Raw genomic sequence first — 18,131 nt, forward strand, 5'->3', positions numbered from 1 at the left:
ACGAAGAACTCCCCCTCAAAGCAAACAGAACTCCTTGACAGAGACTCATATTCTCTACCCCCGTTGCATGCCCATTTGGGGCACTGTAGCCCCCCCAGTGGCCTAACCAATTTACAACACCAGGTTGAGGGCTAACTCAGGTAAGTGAGCTGACGGGCTAAGAGAGTCGCCATTGTCCCCAGGAGGTAACTCGGCAGTCTTGTCCCCACAGGTCGTCTGAGACGGTGGAGGTCGGGGCGTGGCACCGGGTGAAGGCGTGGTGGGAGGGTGGTCGCGCCTCCTTACAGGTAGACCAGGCCCCACCTGTCACCTGTCCGGCTCCTGCCCACCCCCACACACTCACCCTCAACACCCCCCTCTACCTGGGGGGCTTCAGGTGAGGGCTACAACCCACACCATCAGGTGGGGGCTGATTTTCATATATTACATGTAACAATAATTACATTTATGTATATGAGGATGTCTGATCGAAGCTGGAGACCAGACGTTTGCAGTTAGCCTTACAAAACTTTATACTCCGATTCCTGTGGGGTTCGTGCCTATCATGGTCGGAGCGGAGTTGGCCTAAGTGAAACGAGTGTCATTTGACACAGTGCCATTTGGAACCCCCATGGCGATTCTTTAGAATATAATATTTGGACTGGAGGGGATTAATTTGATTATGTTCTTTGATTTATATTTTTATAACATAAAACAGTAGCGATTATGTTTGCAAAGTTTTCAAAAAAATTATATCACAATTTGTCATTAATTACCCCAAATACATACCCGTCATGGCATGTATGATGACTGGGGGAAGCCATCATACATGCCATGATGGCATACTGGTCGAGTGGCTAGCCCTCTCCTGGTTCAGCCATACATGTGTATAACCCTCAATGCTCTCCACCCAGAACAGCTCCAGAGATAGAGATGAGAGAGGGGAAGACAGAAAAAATATCTGTACTCTTCTGTGTTGTCCTATAATTGTTATTCGTAATTATATAGAGAACTAGATGGGGCTTATGTCCCTTTTCTCCTGCTCCTCGTGTGTCTCTCTCTCTCTCTCTCTCTCTCTCTCTCTCTCTCTCTCTCTCTCTCTCTCTCTCTCTCTCTCTCTCTCTCTCTCTCTCTCTTTCTCTCTCTCTCTTTCCCCCTCCCTTATCGCTCTTCCTCTATATGTACCTCTCTTCCCTCCCACATCTATCTCTTCTCCTATCGTCCCTCTTTTCCACAAACGTCCTTCACTTCCCCTCTCCTCCCTTCCACCTCTCACCCATCTCCTTCCCCTTTCTTTTACCCCTTTCCATCCTGTCTCAAAATCTCTCCCACTCTTACTTCGTCCATTCTCCCCCCCCCCTCTCCCTCTCCCACGCTCTCTACCTTTCTCCCATCTCTCCTCCAACATTCCCGTCCGCGGAAGGCATAACTTCTATCACACACCTGACCATGAAAATCGCAGGATACAGATCCAATCTGTATCCTGCAATCTGAAAATCCATAGATACAGACATTTCTTACAATGTGATAATTGGGCTTTGGGTGAGGCTAGCCCCAGGCCTCTGGCCTTCAACCTTGGACTGACAGACATTCTCCTTTATATAGATAATACATATCTATATCTATAATTTTTTTTAGATATCTATAATTTCTTGTGAAAGACTTTGGAGGTGGTCGAACCTTAATATTTTGTCATATAAATAGAATTGCTATACACAATTATCTTGCATAATGAGATGATCAACTTCCGTTGTTTAGTGTATATATTGGGCACTGCTGGCACCTTAGCCTAGTGAGTGCCACGCTGAGCCAACCTGTAGTATTGTTCTGACTGTTGTAGTCACAGTCACAGCTGCGGACTGTGAAGACTGTGTTACAGTCATCACAGTACACGCACTGTAGTGCCATGATGTTAACACGCTGTACTCACTCACATGTTACCTGATTACAGGCTGTGGCACTAAGATATTACCCAGATACCTGGTACCTGTTTTATCATGTCTGGTACCTGATTGATCATGCCTGGTACCTGTTTTATCATGTCTGGTACCTGATTGGTCATGCCTGGTACCTGCTTTATCATGCCTGGTACCTGCTTTATCATGCCTGGTACCTGCTTTATCATGCCTGGTACCTGCTTTATCATGCCTGGTACCTGCTTTATCATGCCTGGTACCTGCTTTATCATGCCTGGTACCTGCTTTATCATGCCTGGTACTTGCTTTATCATACTTGGCACGCGTTTTATCATGCCTGGTACCTGTTGTATACCTTACCTGCTGTATACTGCTGTATGATAAAGCAGCTACCATACCTGGTAGATGCTTTATCATACCTGTTGCTGCTTTATCATAGCTGGTACCTGCTTTATCATGCCTGGCACGCGTTTTATCATGCCTGGTACCTGCTTTATCATACCTGGTAGCTACTTAAACACTATAATACCATCTCCTGGACAACAGACTCTGGTACCTGGTGAACCGGGAGTCGGGCATCCTGGTGGGGTTGGACGGAGCGCTGCAGAAACTGCTTATCAACGGCGTGGCGTACAGCAGACTGCCGGAGGCGGCAACGGAGCAGAGGGGCGTGTCCCTCTACATAGGGCCTCCGTGTCACCCCAACCCCTGCAGCAACGGCGGGCTGTGCGTGCCCCTGCTGGCTAATTTCTCCTGCCGGTGTCCGGTCATGTTCGTCGGGAGACTCTGTCATAAAAGTTAGTGCGCGCCGAGTATGTTTACGTCTTGTAATCTGTATGTAACGTGAGGCCAAGAAGCTGTTTCACCTTGTCAGTATATTCTGATGTATTTTTGTTTCTATATATATCAGTATGAAAGTGCATATATATATATATATATATATATATAATGTTTCGTAGGCCTAGCTGGAGTGAGTCTTGACCAGCCTATACACTTGGATGGGTCCACGGCGGTTCTCTATCCAGGACAGCTGTCACTCAAGTGAGTAGTCTCAGAAATAATATTGCAAACATTAGCCCTGTTCATCGACATGCCTAGGTCTTTATATCTGTTACAATATATGCTTTCACAACTGACTCCATACCTGCCTTCGTGAATCTCCGTTGAAGAGCAATATACTTGTCGTAAATTACAGAGTGATACACAGTAAAATGGATACAAGATAATGGTAAAATGGAGCAGGGTCATTTTTTTTTACGTTGAAACAACGTCGTAAGAACAGTTATTTCTTGTATTGTGACAACGTCGTAATGACGTTATTTGTTACATTGTGACAACGTTACAAAATAACCTTGAGGTTACATTGTGAGAGTCGGAAGAGGATCAAAATAATAATACAGGAATGTATGTTGCAGGTCAAACCGGAGTGGCCTTCATGTGCCCTGGAGCCACCCAGACTATGACTACCTCCAGTATGATGAGGTCGAGCAACAGCTCTTGGACCAGGTTACCCACTCCGACGACCTGGCTCACGACAGGTCAGTACACTTTGTAACCCACAGAGGGAGAGAAGAAGGGTAGGGGAAGGATAGTGAGATAGAGGAGGGAAGAAGGAGAAAGATAGTGAGACTGAGAGAAGAGAGAAGGGGGAAACAGGCAGAGAGAGAGAGAGACCCGAACTACGCCGGATAATAGTAGATATAGATCCTTGTGCTTGTGATTAATATCTAATCTTTCCTACCTCTTCGCTGCGACTGATGTCTTCGATGGGCGTCCAGAGGGCGTGGGCGGCCTCATGGCGTCCTGGAGGTGAGCTTCCGGGCTGACAGTAGCTCCGGGCTGCTGCTGTGGGCGGGACGTGGGCGGAGTGGGCGTAGCAGGGCGGGGGATTACCTCGCCTTGGCCCTCGTTGACGGCCTTCCACAGCTGGCCCTCAACCTCGGCCGCTCTCGCAAGCCGTTCATCCTGACAGCTACGGTACGTACCTGAACGGTCCTAACAGCTACGGTACGTACCTGAACGGTCCTAACAGCTACGGTACGTGCCTGAACAGTCCTGACAGCTACGGTACGTGCCTGAACAGTCCTGACAGCTACGGTACGTGCCTGAACAGTCCTGACAGCTACGGTACGTGCCTGAACAGTCCTGACAGCTACGGTACGTGCCTGAACAGTCCTGACAGCTACGGTACGTGCCTGAACAGTCCTGACAGCTACGGTACGTACCTCAACAGTCCTGACAGCTACGGTACGTACCTCAACAGTCCTGACAGCTACGGTACGTACCTCAACAGTCCTGACAGCTACGGTACGTGCCTCAACAGTCCTGGCAGCTACGGTACGTACCTCAACAGTCCTGACAGCTACGGTACGTACCTGAACAGTCCTGACAGCTACGGTTCGTACCTCAACAGTCCTGACAGCTACGGTACGTACCTCAACAGTCCTGACAGCTACGGTACGTACCTGAACAGTCCTGACAGCTACGGTACGTACCTGAACGGTCCTGACAGCTACGGTACGTGCCTCAAGTCCTAACTGGTACATAGTTTCGTGTGATTTTCGTACTTGTATAAAAATTGACATTCTGGCGTGTGTCCAGCGTGTCGCGATGCATCAGCAGCGTGTCCACGCACAGTTAGTTACCTTCTCCATACATAACGGGGATTCTCTCTGTGTTCCAGGGGGCTGTTGATGACGGCTCGTGGCACGTGGTGAGGGTGACCAGGCGGTGGAGGCGAGCACTGCTGAAGGTAGACAACCACCGGCCTGTGAGAGGCAAGGCTGCGCGAGGCGCCACCGACCTCCACACCGACGGTGACCTCTGGTTAGGTGGGTCAGGTCACCGGAACTATACCTCTGACCTCTTTCATACTGAGGTCACCTTATGTCAGGTAGAGAATGATGGGATCGCTGAATAGTTCATGTCAGGGTAAGCTCGCCCAAGCTGTGGCCGCAGCCCGTCCTTCTAAGGTTTTCCACAACGTCAAGAAAATGGTCAATTTAAAGTGGTCTCTCCTATAACCTACCAGAGGAATCGAAACAGAAAACGGGTCAGTACGTCACTTTCGCCAGCCGTTTTTATTTTATAGTACGACGATTTTTGGTCGTATTATAACGCATACGAGCGAAAAGCGACGTTCTTTGTAGGAGGACAGGTTAGTGACCGGCCCCGTGGACGGAAGGGGTACTATTTACGGTTCGTGCAACAAAAAAAATACATTTTTATCTAATATATTTTAATATTACTGTACATTAGAGTTTGTTTAAGGTTAGGTTAAATTTGTTTATTCTGTTATTAAATATTTGTATTTGCAGTGCGGGATGAAGCATTTTAGGGAAGCGCAATTCGAACACTTTAAAAAGAGTTAGAGCGAAATTAGCTGCGAATCCAGTGTAGTGTTTCGTATTCAAACGAGTGGTTCAGCGGGTGGATAAACGAGCAATTTGCCTTTGTTTATGAGGAAGAGTTAGTCAGAGATACGGTAGTTACGTTTTGAATGAGTGTGTGGACTCATGACTCACTATAGCCTGACAGCTGAGTGGACAGCGCTTTGGATTCATAGTACTGAGGTTCCGGGTTCGATCCCCGGTGGAGACGGAAACAAATGGGGCAGAGTTTCTTTCACCTCCTGATGCTCTGTTCACCTAGCAGTAAATAGGTACTTGGGAGTTAGACAGCTGCTACGGGCTGCTTCCTGGAGGGTGTGTAACAAAAAGGAGACCTGGTCGAGGACCGGGCCGCGGGGACGCTAAGCCCCGAACACGATGTTCTTCCACGAGTCGATGGTAATCACAAGTTCTCCCCTTCTATAACAAACGTTGTTCAACCGTTCTCATCTGCCCGGATGAGATTGTTATTTAGGACAAGAATGTTCTTCGAGTTCTTCACTGTTCTTCAATAACTGATGAGTAATCCGCTTATGTGTAGGCAATTTTTTTAGTGTTCTTAGAGATGTGAAATTTCTAAATTAAAATCAATACAAGTTTGTAGAATTTTAATTAAGGTGGATTTTTTTGCTCTCAATTGATCCGCTTTGCCCTGACCCCCTTGCCCTCACCCCTTTGCCCTCACCCCCTTGCCCTTACCCTCTTGCCCTCACCCTCTTGCCCTCACCCCCTTGCCCTCACCCCCTTGCCCTCACCCCTTGCCCTCACCCCCTTGCCCTCACCCCTTGCCCTCACCCCCCTTGCCCTCACCCCCTTGCCCTCACCCCCTTGCCCTCACCCCCTTGCCCTCACCCCCTTGCCCTCACCCCCTTGCCCTCCACAGAAATCCCTTCTCTCACAGAAATCCTTACATCACCACAGTAATCCATGCCTCAAAGTAATCTATTCCGCAACACTATTCTGTGTTTCCTAATCAACATAATTATTTGTGCTTTGAAATGTAATGTTTCGTGGAATAATGGTTAGAAATTAAGCAATTTTCTTGATCTCTCTAACGTAATTTACAACTGATTTGTTTCTTAACTGATTATTATGGCTTATTATTTTTTACCTATTAAAAAAAATAAGTATTCTTAAAAACTATTTAGGCAGCTTTGCGTTCACTTTGTCTAGGCAAAGTGGGTGTATTTAAGAGTCTGGTCATGAATTTATTTACTAAGTCTTGGTGTTTACAAATGTGTTTACACTTTTTTTCTATATTTTTTTCAATTTTAACATAAAGAAGGTTCACGTCCTCCCTTACAGGCTTCCCCCTCACAGCTGGCTCTCTCTCTCTCACCTTGCAGGTGGGCACAGATGGGTGCCGCCCCACCTGGCTCCCGCCTACCACTGGGGGTTCAGAGGGTGTGTGGACCGGCTGTTGGTGGATGGTCGCGAGGTCCATTTGGTCCACCACGCTGCCTCGCCCACTCTCCAGTTCTGCCACTCACTCAGCTAACACCACCTACATCACCCACCTATACCAGTCGTCTACACCAACCACCTACGCAATCCACCTGCACCCCGTCATCTACCACCACCTACACCCCCTCATCTACCACCACCTACACCCCTTCATCTACCACCATTCATCTACATTACTCATCTACACCACCTAAACTACCCCCCGCCTCATCTAATCCATCCACCTACAACACTCTACCACCTCAAACGCCATCCACCTGCACAGTTCAGTCAACACAAGAAAGCTTAATAATCCATCTAGCGTCATCTACACCAGTCATCAATTTCCAGCAAAACCACTAAGCTAACACAACCAAATTGACATCAATTGAAGGACTCTGCTTCTGGGATACCAGTTAATACCATACAGCTCACACCAGCAAATAATTCAGGGTAACACAATTTGTTTTTCTAGCTGCTCTAATCACTTTACATCAATTATACCACGCATTTAACACCAGCGGCGTAAGCTTGCGACATCGGCGATACAATTCATCAAATACCAGCCCTGTGACACCACACACACACCACCTGTACCCCACCACTAACACCATTAACACCACCTGCACGCTACCGCTAACAGCAAATCCACACCACCATTCTATCACTAACACCAGCACTACGACGCCTCTGATATCACCAGCTCTACAACGCCTCTGATAACACCAGCTCTACGACGCCTCTGATAACACCAGCTCTACAACGCCTCTGATAACACCAGCTCTACAACGCCTCTGATAACACCAGCTCTACAACGCCTCTGATAACACCAGCTCTACAACGCCTCTGATAACACCAGCTCTACGACGCCTCTGATAACACCAGCTCTACAACGCCTCTGATAACACCAGCTCTACAACGCCTCTGATATCACCAGCTCTACAACGTCTCAGTTGAAGATTTTCAAGTGCCGAGAAAATGTGATGTCTCGGCTGAGGTCACATCTTCTTTCTCAGCTGATGTCCAGTCATCACTCTCAGCTGACATGTTGACTTCACTCTCAGCTAATTTTAAAGGTTGCTCAGCTTTCGTCTATCACCGAGACACAGGCCAGCTCTACCAGTCTAACACACAACGTTTTTTGGATTGTTACAGCGTAATGTTGGAAACGTTTCGAGACGTCAAGAAACGTTTCGAGACGTCAAGAAACGTTTTGAGACGTCAAGAAACGTTTCGAGACGTCAAGAAACGTTTCGAGACGTCAATAAACGTTTCGAGACGTCAATAAACGTTTCGAGACGTCAAGAAACGTCAAGAAACGTTTCGAGACGTCAAGAAACGTTTCGAGACGTCAATAAACGTTTCGAGACGTCAAGAAACGTCAAGAAATGTTTCGAGACGTCAATAAACGTTTCGAGACGTCAATAAACGTTTCGAGACGTCAATAAACGTTTCGAGACGTCAATAAACGTTTCGAGACGTCAAGAAACGTTTCGAGACGTCAAGAAACGTTTCGAGACGTCAAGAAACGTTTCGAGACGTCAAGAAACGTTTCAGTACGTGAATAAACGTTGTGTACTTACTAGGTATGTGTATAGGTGACAAAACTCGGCTCATTTCCCCTCCCCCCACCCACCCCCGTAGCTAATGCCAAAGCTGTTTAGCTCCTCCGGCAATGATGTGGATACGTCTTGCAATACACATGCTGAGCAGCTTCAAGAAGGCTGTACGGGTCTGTTGCAAGACATGCCGAGACATTGCACGTTGCATTAAGCACTGGCTAATAAGCCGAGTTGCTCCGGGCCTCGTCTACACATGGCTGCTTGTGCTAGGAACGCCTCTTAAGGGCGTCTTAAGGAACTGCATGGTAACTCAGTACATCTGAACTAACACAAGAAAATAAAAATTACATTTTAAACCTTTTTCAGAGGCTTTTTTATAATTACTAGAAAAATCTATTTTCTAACTACGTAAGAAAGAAAAAAAGATAATAAGATTCTATTAATACAAGATGTGTCATGATCAAGACACCAGAAATACAATATTGTAACTATATGAGCAGAGGAGATCATAATATCCTGATTGTAAACAATCGCCCAACTCACGTGTGTGTATCAGGAAAGCAAGTGACGATCTATTGACCCCGTCATGATCCTCTATCTGGTTGCAAATTGTCCATATAAGCCTCATTTTGCAAGTGGATTATAGCGTTGAGGACGGACCGAAACGCCACCACTTTCCTCTATCACTTGTATGGAATTGGGTCGACTTGTAAATATATGTCTGACATCACCGTGAAGTCGTGACCACCTTTTGATTATTACTGAAGTCTCGATATCGTAACAAACTCATTTTAAGTGTGATTAACTCTGCAGCCAGTCGAAAGGTCATCATTAGGTCACAGTTATGCCTGAAGGTCATGATTACATTTTCACGGCTGTTAGGACATATCGAAGGTCAGGGAAGAGTATAGAATCCCCCAAGGGAACTCAGTCCAGTTCGAAGCATAGTCATCAAGGGGACTGAATTCATCAAATATTGAGGTCACCAAACATGTTAGGGGTCTTCGAGGGTTCAGGTCACCAAACATGCTAGGAGGGGTCTTCAAGGGTTGAGGTCACCAAACATGCTGGGAGGGGTCTTCAAGGGTTGAGGTCACCAAACATGCTAGGAGGGGTCTTCAAGGGTTGAGGTCACCAAACATGCTAGGAGGGGTCTTCAAGGGTTGAGGTCACCAAACATGCTAAGGTCTTCAAGGGTTGAGCCAACGTAGCTACAAGAGCTACTAAGAACTACAATAACTTTGGAAGTTACCACCAGGTGGCCAGGGAAGTCACCAAGTTGCTGTTCAGATATTTACGCGTCTGAACAGCACTGTTCAGATGGTGTTCAGATGTCACACGTCACCAAGAGGTCTTCCAATACACAGCCCCGAGTGTTCATGATGAACTGTGGCACTCTGAAGCGCTCTTTATCTATATTTACTCTGCATATTATAGTTTATTCAACTGCACATCTCTTAACACATCCCTGTCAAAAGTAATGCTGTATTTAGGGGATTGTTTTTACATCCAGTGAGGACACAGACGTTACCCCACCATGTAATGTTTACAAGAGACCATATGACCACTTCGCCTCCCTCAGTCACAGCGAGGACGGCGGCCCACCTTATACTTTACATGTAGATTGCTGACGCCTCGGGGTGGAGGGTTATGGGATGGGGGGGGGGGAGACACAAGGTGCTGACATGTCCTTATAGATGCTTCAGTGAGACACATTAACGCTACGTGCGCATTCTAACACCATGCGCGCATACTCATACTACGTGCGTAAGTCTGTCCAACTCTCGCACGAGCATCTCCTCGTGAGGTTTTGTATCATACATTAGAGTGTACAGAACTAGGACTGTATTTCTTAGTGTGAATACTATTGACGTTTTGTAACCATTAAATGTGCCTTTTTGGAAATTGATATTTATTATCCTGCACCAAACAGCTCCTCTTGACCTGAGGTAACGATGTCTGTGGGTTATGACGGCCGAGTGTAGCGTGGTTATCACTCGGAGAAGCTGAGATGATCTGCTGCTGAAATTAATTTTTACTGCATTATTCTTCGTTCAAGTTGGCCATTGTTCCCCTTCCTAATGTAGGCCACAGCCCACTGGTCCAGGTGGACCACAGCCCACTGGCCCAGGTGGACCACTGGTCCAGGTGGACCACAGCCCACTGGTCCAGGTGGACCACAGCCCACATGGCTGAGTGGCCTGCTTGGTCACTAAGGTGCTGAGGGGCTGAGATGAAGATATATTGATGAAATCAATATATCTCACGTGATCTGCCACTATCGCGTGGCACAAGACCACATCACCACCTCACATCACCTCCCAAGACCACGTCACATCACCTCCCAACACATCACCACCTCTCAAGACCACCTCACATCACCTCCCAACACATCACCACCTCCCAAGACCACGTCACCACCTCACATCACAACACATCACCACCCCCAACACCAAAGCGTCTCTCATCAATTGCGAGAGAAATTCTACACCCGCACTGAAAAATGCCCCAGTGAAAGCCTGCTTCCCTTTCAAGTAAGTGGCAACCGATCAAGCCATTTCAAGATGAACACCCTCACTTATCGTGCACACCCCCCCTCCCTCCCCCCCTGCCTCCCTCATTCCCTGCCTCACTCCCTCATTCCCTGCCTTCCTCACGCTGCCGTCTGCTGGACGGCCCCCTCACACCACAGTGCCAGATGTCACCTTAAACAACTTAAACTTACTTTGTTGACCAGACCACACACTAGAAGGTGAAGGGACGACGATGTTTCGGTCCGTCCTGGACCATTCTCAAGTCGATTGTCAATCGACTTGAGAATGGTCCAGGACGGACCGAAACGTCGTCGTCCCTTCACCTTCTAGTGTGTGGTCTGGTCAACATACTTTAGTCACGTTATTGTGACTCATCGTCTGCTTAAACTAACTTTACTAAAACCAAAAGAAATTATGCAAAATATGAACAGATTCCTGGCCGCTGGGCCGAAGGGCAATAACAAAGAACACGAAGCGAACTGCCAAATATGTGCAGAATCATACAATTAACCCTAACTAATTAAGTTTCAACAGAATAACTACCCCTGTGATAAGTTGCATTAACGCTATCGATTACAATTATTAATCAAAATCACCTCCCCCTTCAAAGCACTAATGATGTGAATATGTCAATGTCCACCACTACTGCTCGCCCCATGATTCTGGGCTACTTGAATCTGCTGTCTTTGTTATAAACTTACGAACCATTCCCCATCGATAGACAACCCGTTCTCACACTAGGCTGTTTAAAGCAGCGGCCGTCCTCCCCAGACGCATTCATCAATTTTAACATACTGTGTATTCAAAATTGGTTTGTTCTCATATATAAATTAATTAATATTATTATATATAAAAATTCGATGTATAGTTAGGCGTAGGTTAGGTTAGGTGTTTAGGTTTTGTTGAGGATTATTTGTATCTGAAGAAAGTTGTTGAAGCATTTACAGCAGCCCGTCCTCGACTCAAGTCCATTACATCCAGCGGTCAACCCCACAGACGCATTCATAAATTTTAATATGCTGTTCATTCAAAACGGGAATTTTCTCAAATATAAATTAATATTATAATATATTAGCATATTGTGCATATATATAGGCATAGGTTAGGTTAGGTTAGATGTTTAGGTTCTGTTGGCGATTATTTGTATTTGTAGTACGTGGGTGAAGCATTTATAGCGTTGTGATTCGAACAAAATTCGTCAGTGAAGCACTTGTTCCGGATATGTTCAAACGTCAGCAGTTGTGAGTCGTGTGTAAACCGCTTTTCATTCATAAACAGGGGCTTGGCGGGTGCATGGAATCACTTTTGGATCTTTGTTGACTGATCTGAAGACAGTAGGTGAAGCATTTACAGAATTGTGGTTCGAACAGAGGACGTGAGCAAAGCACTTGTTCCGGAAGTGTTCGTACGTCATCAGTTGTGAGTCGTGTGTAAACTGTTTTTCATTCATAAACAGGGGGTTAGGCGGCTGGACTAACGAGCTTGGATCTTTGTATGCGAGAACGGGTTGCTGGATGGAATGGACTTAAGTCGAAGATAGGTTGTATTACTCGATAATTTTTATTATCATCAAATTTATGACACCGGAAACCTTTGTTCCAGTGGGTTGGAATAAGCTGTTCAGTTGGTGTCAGGGCGACAGACAGAATAACTCGCTTCTCGTCTGAACACTTGACACATTAAGCTCAATACACAGCAAACGACGCTACCACCATCATGTGGCTCATACACATATTGGTAGCCAACGTGAGCACGGGCTGACAGTTACCTCGCTGAAACACCCGTGGATGGAATGGACTTGAGTCGAGGACGGGTTGTATTACCCGAATTACCCGATAATTTGTATTATCATCAAATTTAAGACACCGGAAACCTGAGTGCCTCTGACATCCGCTACAATCAGGCAGTTAAGTACTAATCTTGTCTTTACATTTTGTAATTTGATCCATTGATTGATGTGTAAATATATAGAAAAAATGACTCGTAGGCCGCCCACGACCAGTGTTGCCAACTCATTTTTCAGTTTTACATAAACAAAAGTCTAAAAGATCTAGATTTTCCAGATAAACATAAAAAAAATCTGCAAAATTTACTACGTATTACTAATCCTTTAGCACAGTTTATTAACAGATATATATTTCTCTCTGTCCGTTTCTCTCTATCTCCCTCCCTTCCAGACTCGCTCCTCCCTCCCCATCTCTCAGTCTCACTTTCTCTCCCATTTTCTGTTTTCTCTCTTTATCTCTCCTGTTCTCTTTCGCAGTGGGCACCAATGCTCGCAACCCGTTCTCGCAAATTTAATAAGTCAATATTGACTTATTAAATATGTGCATAGGTGACATACTTAACATAATAGATACCCTTAAAAAGATTCATAGAAAACACCGACCTTACCTAACCTTGTTAGTATCTTAAGATAAGCATCTTATTGCTTCGTAATTACAATTATTACCTAACCTATAATAGGTATAGGTTAAGTAATAATTGTAATTACGAAGCAATAAGATGCTTATCTTAAGATACTAACAAGGTTAGGTAAGGTCGGTGTTTTCTATGAATCTTTTTAAGGGTATCTATTATGTTTAGTATATCACCTATGCACGTAGTTAATAAGTCAATATTGACTTTACGAATTTGCGAGAACGGGTTGATGCTCGAGTAACGTTGAATCAACGTTATCGACTTTAGGTATGAAGCATTAGGTATGAAATGTTTGGTGTGTTTCCCATAGAGTAATCAGTGCTTCTGGTGTAGAGACTGACTATGGGCTCCTCACCGGGAGTGAACATAGCATAGATACTGACTTTTCTACTCACTAACAGTGAACACAATATAGACACTGATCTATTCACCACGAGTGAACACAATATAGACACTGATCTATTCACCACGAGTGAACACAATATAGACACTGATCTATTCACCACGAGTGAACACAATATAGACACTGATCTATTCACCACGAGTGAACACAATATAGACACTGATCTATTCACCACGAGTGAACACAATATAGACACTGATCTATTCACCACGAGTGAACACAATATAGACACTGATCTATTCACCACGAGTGAACACAATATAGCCACTGATCTATTCACCACGAGTGAACACAATATAGACACTGATCTATTCACCACGAGTGAACACAATATAGACACTGATCTATTCACCAAGAGTGAACACAATATAGCCCATGATTTTTCCACTCTCCAAAAGCCACCACTGTGGTTCGTTCAACCATTTGGTCGTCACCACCTCGGTCGAGTGCCCGGGGCTCTATGGTGATCCAGGAACTGTGAGATTTCCACTACAGGTTCGCATACAGCCGGAAAAAAATGTCAGAACTGAAAGTTACAAAAAAACAGCGCACACAAATAACAAATAACAGGTGAAGGTAAATGTGTATATATACAGTATAAATATCGTTGTGTTTTTGTTGCGTTTTCATGTTATAGAATCAATACAGAAAATTATTGTAAATTTTAATTGTATGGTTTGTATGGTTGTATGGTTAGGTTAGGGAGTTTGTGTGTATGTGTTTGCTTCTCTGTTGTGGGGGATCCTGGCTTTACTACCCTGTTGTGTGGGATCCTGGCTTTACTACCCTGTTGTGTGGGATCCTGGCTTTACTACCCTGTTGTGTGGGATCCTGGCTTTACTACCCTGTTGTGTGGGATCCTGGCTTTACTACCCTGTTGTGTGGGATCCTGGCTTTACTACCCTGTTGTGTGGGATCCTGGCTTTACTACCCTGTTGTGTGGGATCCTGGCTTTACTCCCCTGTTGTGTGGGATCCTGGCTTTACTTCCCTGTTGTGTGGGATCCTGGCTTTATTTCCCCTGTTGTGTGGGATCCTGGCTTTATTTCCCCTGTTGTGTGGGATCCTGGCTTTATTTCCCCTGTTGTGTGGGATCCTGGCTTTACTACCCTGTTGTGTGGGATCCTGGCTTTATTTCCCCTGTTGTGTAGGATCCTGGCTTTATTTCCCCTGTTGTGTGGGATCCTGGCTTTACTACCCTGTTGTGTGGGATCCTGGCTTTATTTCCCCTGTTGTGTGGGATCCTGGCTTTGCTTCCCTGTTGTGTGGGATCCTGGCTTTATTTCCCCTGTTGTGGGGGATCCTGGCTTTATTTCCCCTGTTGTGTGGGATCCTGGCTTTGCTTCCCTGTTGTGTGGGATCCTGGCTTTACTTCCCTGTTGTGTGGGATCCTGGCTTTACTACCCTGTTGTGTGGGATCCTGGCTTTACTACCCTGTTGTGTGGGATCCTGGCTTTACTTCCCCCTTGTGTGGGATCCTGGCTTTACTTCCCCCTTGTGTGGGATCCTGGCTTTACTTCCCCCTTGTGTGGGATCCTGGCTTTACTTCCCCCTTGTGTGGGATCCTGGCTTTACTTCCCCCTTGTGTGGGATCCTGGCTTTACTTCCCCCTTGTGTGGGATCCTGGCTTTACTTCCCCCTTGTGTGGGATCCTGGCTTTACTTCCCCCTTGTGTGGGATCCTGGCTTTACTTTCCCCTTGTGTGGGATCCTGGCTTTACTTCCCCCTTGTGTGGGATCCTGGCTTTACTTCCCCCTTGTGCGGGAACGTATATAATGTATTATATATTGTACTGACAGTAACGCACTTTGCAAACTATTAGTTGTAAAAGTTAAAACTGAATGTCCATTTCTTTGTCTATTGGAGACTAGAGGAGCCAGACGATTGTAGTTACAACCACAACTCTCCATGGTGAATTGTGGTTGTATGGGGGAGCGGCATACGGGGATCAACCCCACGTATGCCCAACTTCAAGTAGGATTGGCTCCCATTGCGCCAACCAACGACTGCCACGAAGACCAAACCACAAGGGGGCTGGTAGCTGAGTGGACAGCGTTTTAGACTCGTGGACCTAGGGACCGGGGTTCGATTCCCGCAGCCGGCGGAAACAGATTTTCCTTCACCCTGATGGTGCTGTTACCTAACAGTAAATAGGTACCTGGGATATAGACAGCTGCTACGGGCTGCTTCCTGGGTGTGTGTGTGTGCGTGTGAAAAAAATTAGGTAGTTATTAGTAACAGTTGATTGATTGACAGTTGAGAGGCGGGCCGAAAGAGCAGAGCTCAACCCCCGCAAGCACAACCAGGTAAATATACATTTGAAGATAGACTACATTGAAGTCTGAAATGTGGGGTTAATTGTCCATAGAGTGTTTATTCATAAATTTTCGGCTGCTAACGCCGATTTCGTTGATTCATTGTTGACTAAACATCGATAATATTGTTTCAACGTTACTCGAGCATGTTTTGCTCACTGGGAGAGAGAACAGGAGAAAAGGGAAGGATAACGGGGGAGAGAGAATGAGAGGGAGGGAAGAAAGATGGAAGAGAGAGAGAGAGAGAGAAAGAGAGACCTGGACGCCGGTAGGTATCCATCTAGTTCAGTAAATTTGTACGTTGTCACATTAAAAAATAATAATGCATTATATCAAAGGCAAATACAACCTTGCCTTAAAACACGAAAATACAACTATACACTACAAAACACCAAAATACAACTGTATATCATAAAAGAGAAAAATAAAGCCATACGTTATAAAGTTCACAAACGTATCTATATATGAAAACCTGTACAAACAGCAGTGTAGCGTCCTGACACACACACACACACACACACACACACACACACACACCGAGGATTCCTCACCTTTGGTTACCAAAAAAAGAAAAAGAAAAAAAAACAGAGAATTGACAGCGGCTTTGCAAAATATTTGTTCTATTTTGTTTTTAACTGTTTTAATAAATTTGTTATTGTAAAAATCGATTATATATATGTTGTTACATGAACGCATGCGCGTGCACACACACACACACACACACACACACACACACACACACACACATACACATATGAAATGTAGATATGACAGAGCCCAGTAGGCTCGGAAATCTGTACACCAGTTGATTGACAGTTGAGACGCGGGACCAAAGAGCCAGAGCTCAACCCCCGCAAGCACAAATAGATGAGTATACACACACACACACACACACACACACACAGTGGGGATGTTAGGAAGCTCTTGCTAGAGTTGGATGTGACAAAGGCTATATTCCCAGATTGAATCTCACCTTGGATACTGAAAGAAGGAGCAGAAGCACTGTACCTACCAGTCTCCATAGTGTATAAGAAATCACTGGTAACAGGGGAACTGCCAAAAATTTGGAAGACGGCTAATGTAGTCCCGGTATACAAGAAGGGGGAGGGGGGGGATAGACAGGAGGCACTGAACTACAGGACAGTGTCCCTAACTTGCATACCATGCAAGTTAATGGAGAAGATTGTGGGGAAAAAAGCTAGTGGAACATCTGGAGCGAAGGAATTTTGTAACACAACATGAACACGGGTTCAGGAATGGCAAGTCCTGCCTCACAGGATTAATTGAATTCTACGACCAGGCAACAAAAATGTTGCCCGCTCACAGTGACTCGCTGTCTTCTGTTGCTTAGGTACTCCCTTATCCAACGGAGTACCTTTCCTTTCACTCCTGCCTGCATCTCCAGCTTTTGCATTAGTCTCTTGTGTGGTACTGTGTCAAAGGCTTTCTGGCTCTACAAAAATATGCAGTCTGCCCACCCCTCTCCTTCTTGCTTAATTTTCTTTGTGTGTGTGTGTGTGTGTGTGTGTGTGTGTGTTTTAGGAGAGAAATATATGTAGTAGAGATAATAGGGAAAATTAGATTGGCTAGAAAGGTGGGGTCCAAGAGCTAACAGCTCGATGCTTCAGGCACAAATAGAAACACACACACACACACACACACACACACACACACACACACACACACACACACACACACACACACACACTTGTACTGGCCTCCCTCAACATACCTCTTGAGTCTCGCAAGAGTCGTATTAACCAACACTTAAATTGGGTAAGACCGCTCACGAATTATTTGGTTGCACTTGAGAGGAGACAAGATGCCTATATTTTGAGATAAATTGAAGAATTAAAATTCAGCGATGAAATAGAGAACCTAGTATATGCTATTTTCCAACATGGCGGCAGCAATGTATCGTAGCAGACATGATATTGGTGTCTGGGATGCGTGCGAGGGCTCCGAGAACCCCGGATGGAACATGGTCCGGTGTTTGGCGCCAAGCAGCGTGAATCGCCAAATGAAGAAGTGACCTGAGGTCCCACGAAGAAGGACACTTGTCGCGTCCCATTGGTTCGGAGGACGCCAACTGATATTCAAGAGGTCGTACGGGAAGATCGTATGAGGTCACCTGGAATTCAGCGGTAATTTGATTGTTTACCGCGTCCGG

General features: G+C 45.6%; 1 protein-coding gene across 1 annotated transcript in view; it reads left to right on the forward strand.

The window, feature by feature from the left end:
* Positions 1 to 10,194, forward strand: part of LOC138351041 (agrin-like) — a 279,560-nt gene extending 269,366 nt beyond the window's left edge. Inside the window, exons 27-33 of the mRNA XM_069302583.1 lie at positions 212 to 376; positions 2,442 to 2,692; positions 2,855 to 2,936; positions 3,311 to 3,433; positions 3,674 to 3,872; positions 4,579 to 4,726; positions 6,631 to 10,194. Of these exons, the coding sequence (XP_069158684.1) occupies positions 212 to 376; positions 2,442 to 2,692; positions 2,855 to 2,936; positions 3,311 to 3,433; positions 3,674 to 3,872; positions 4,579 to 4,726; positions 6,631 to 6,782 (1,120 nt within the window). The 3' untranslated portion in view covers positions 6,783 to 10,194. The remainder of the gene's footprint in view (positions 1 to 211; positions 377 to 2,441; positions 2,693 to 2,854; positions 2,937 to 3,310; positions 3,434 to 3,673; positions 3,873 to 4,578; positions 4,727 to 6,630) is intronic.
* Positions 10,195 to 18,131: the final 7,937 nt, after the last annotated feature.

This window comes from Procambarus clarkii, chromosome 48, assembly GCF_040958095.1.
Source record: "Procambarus clarkii isolate CNS0578487 chromosome 48, FALCON_Pclarkii_2.0, whole genome shotgun sequence".
NCBI classification, from domain to species: Eukaryota; Metazoa; Arthropoda; class Malacostraca; order Decapoda; family Cambaridae; genus Procambarus; species Procambarus clarkii.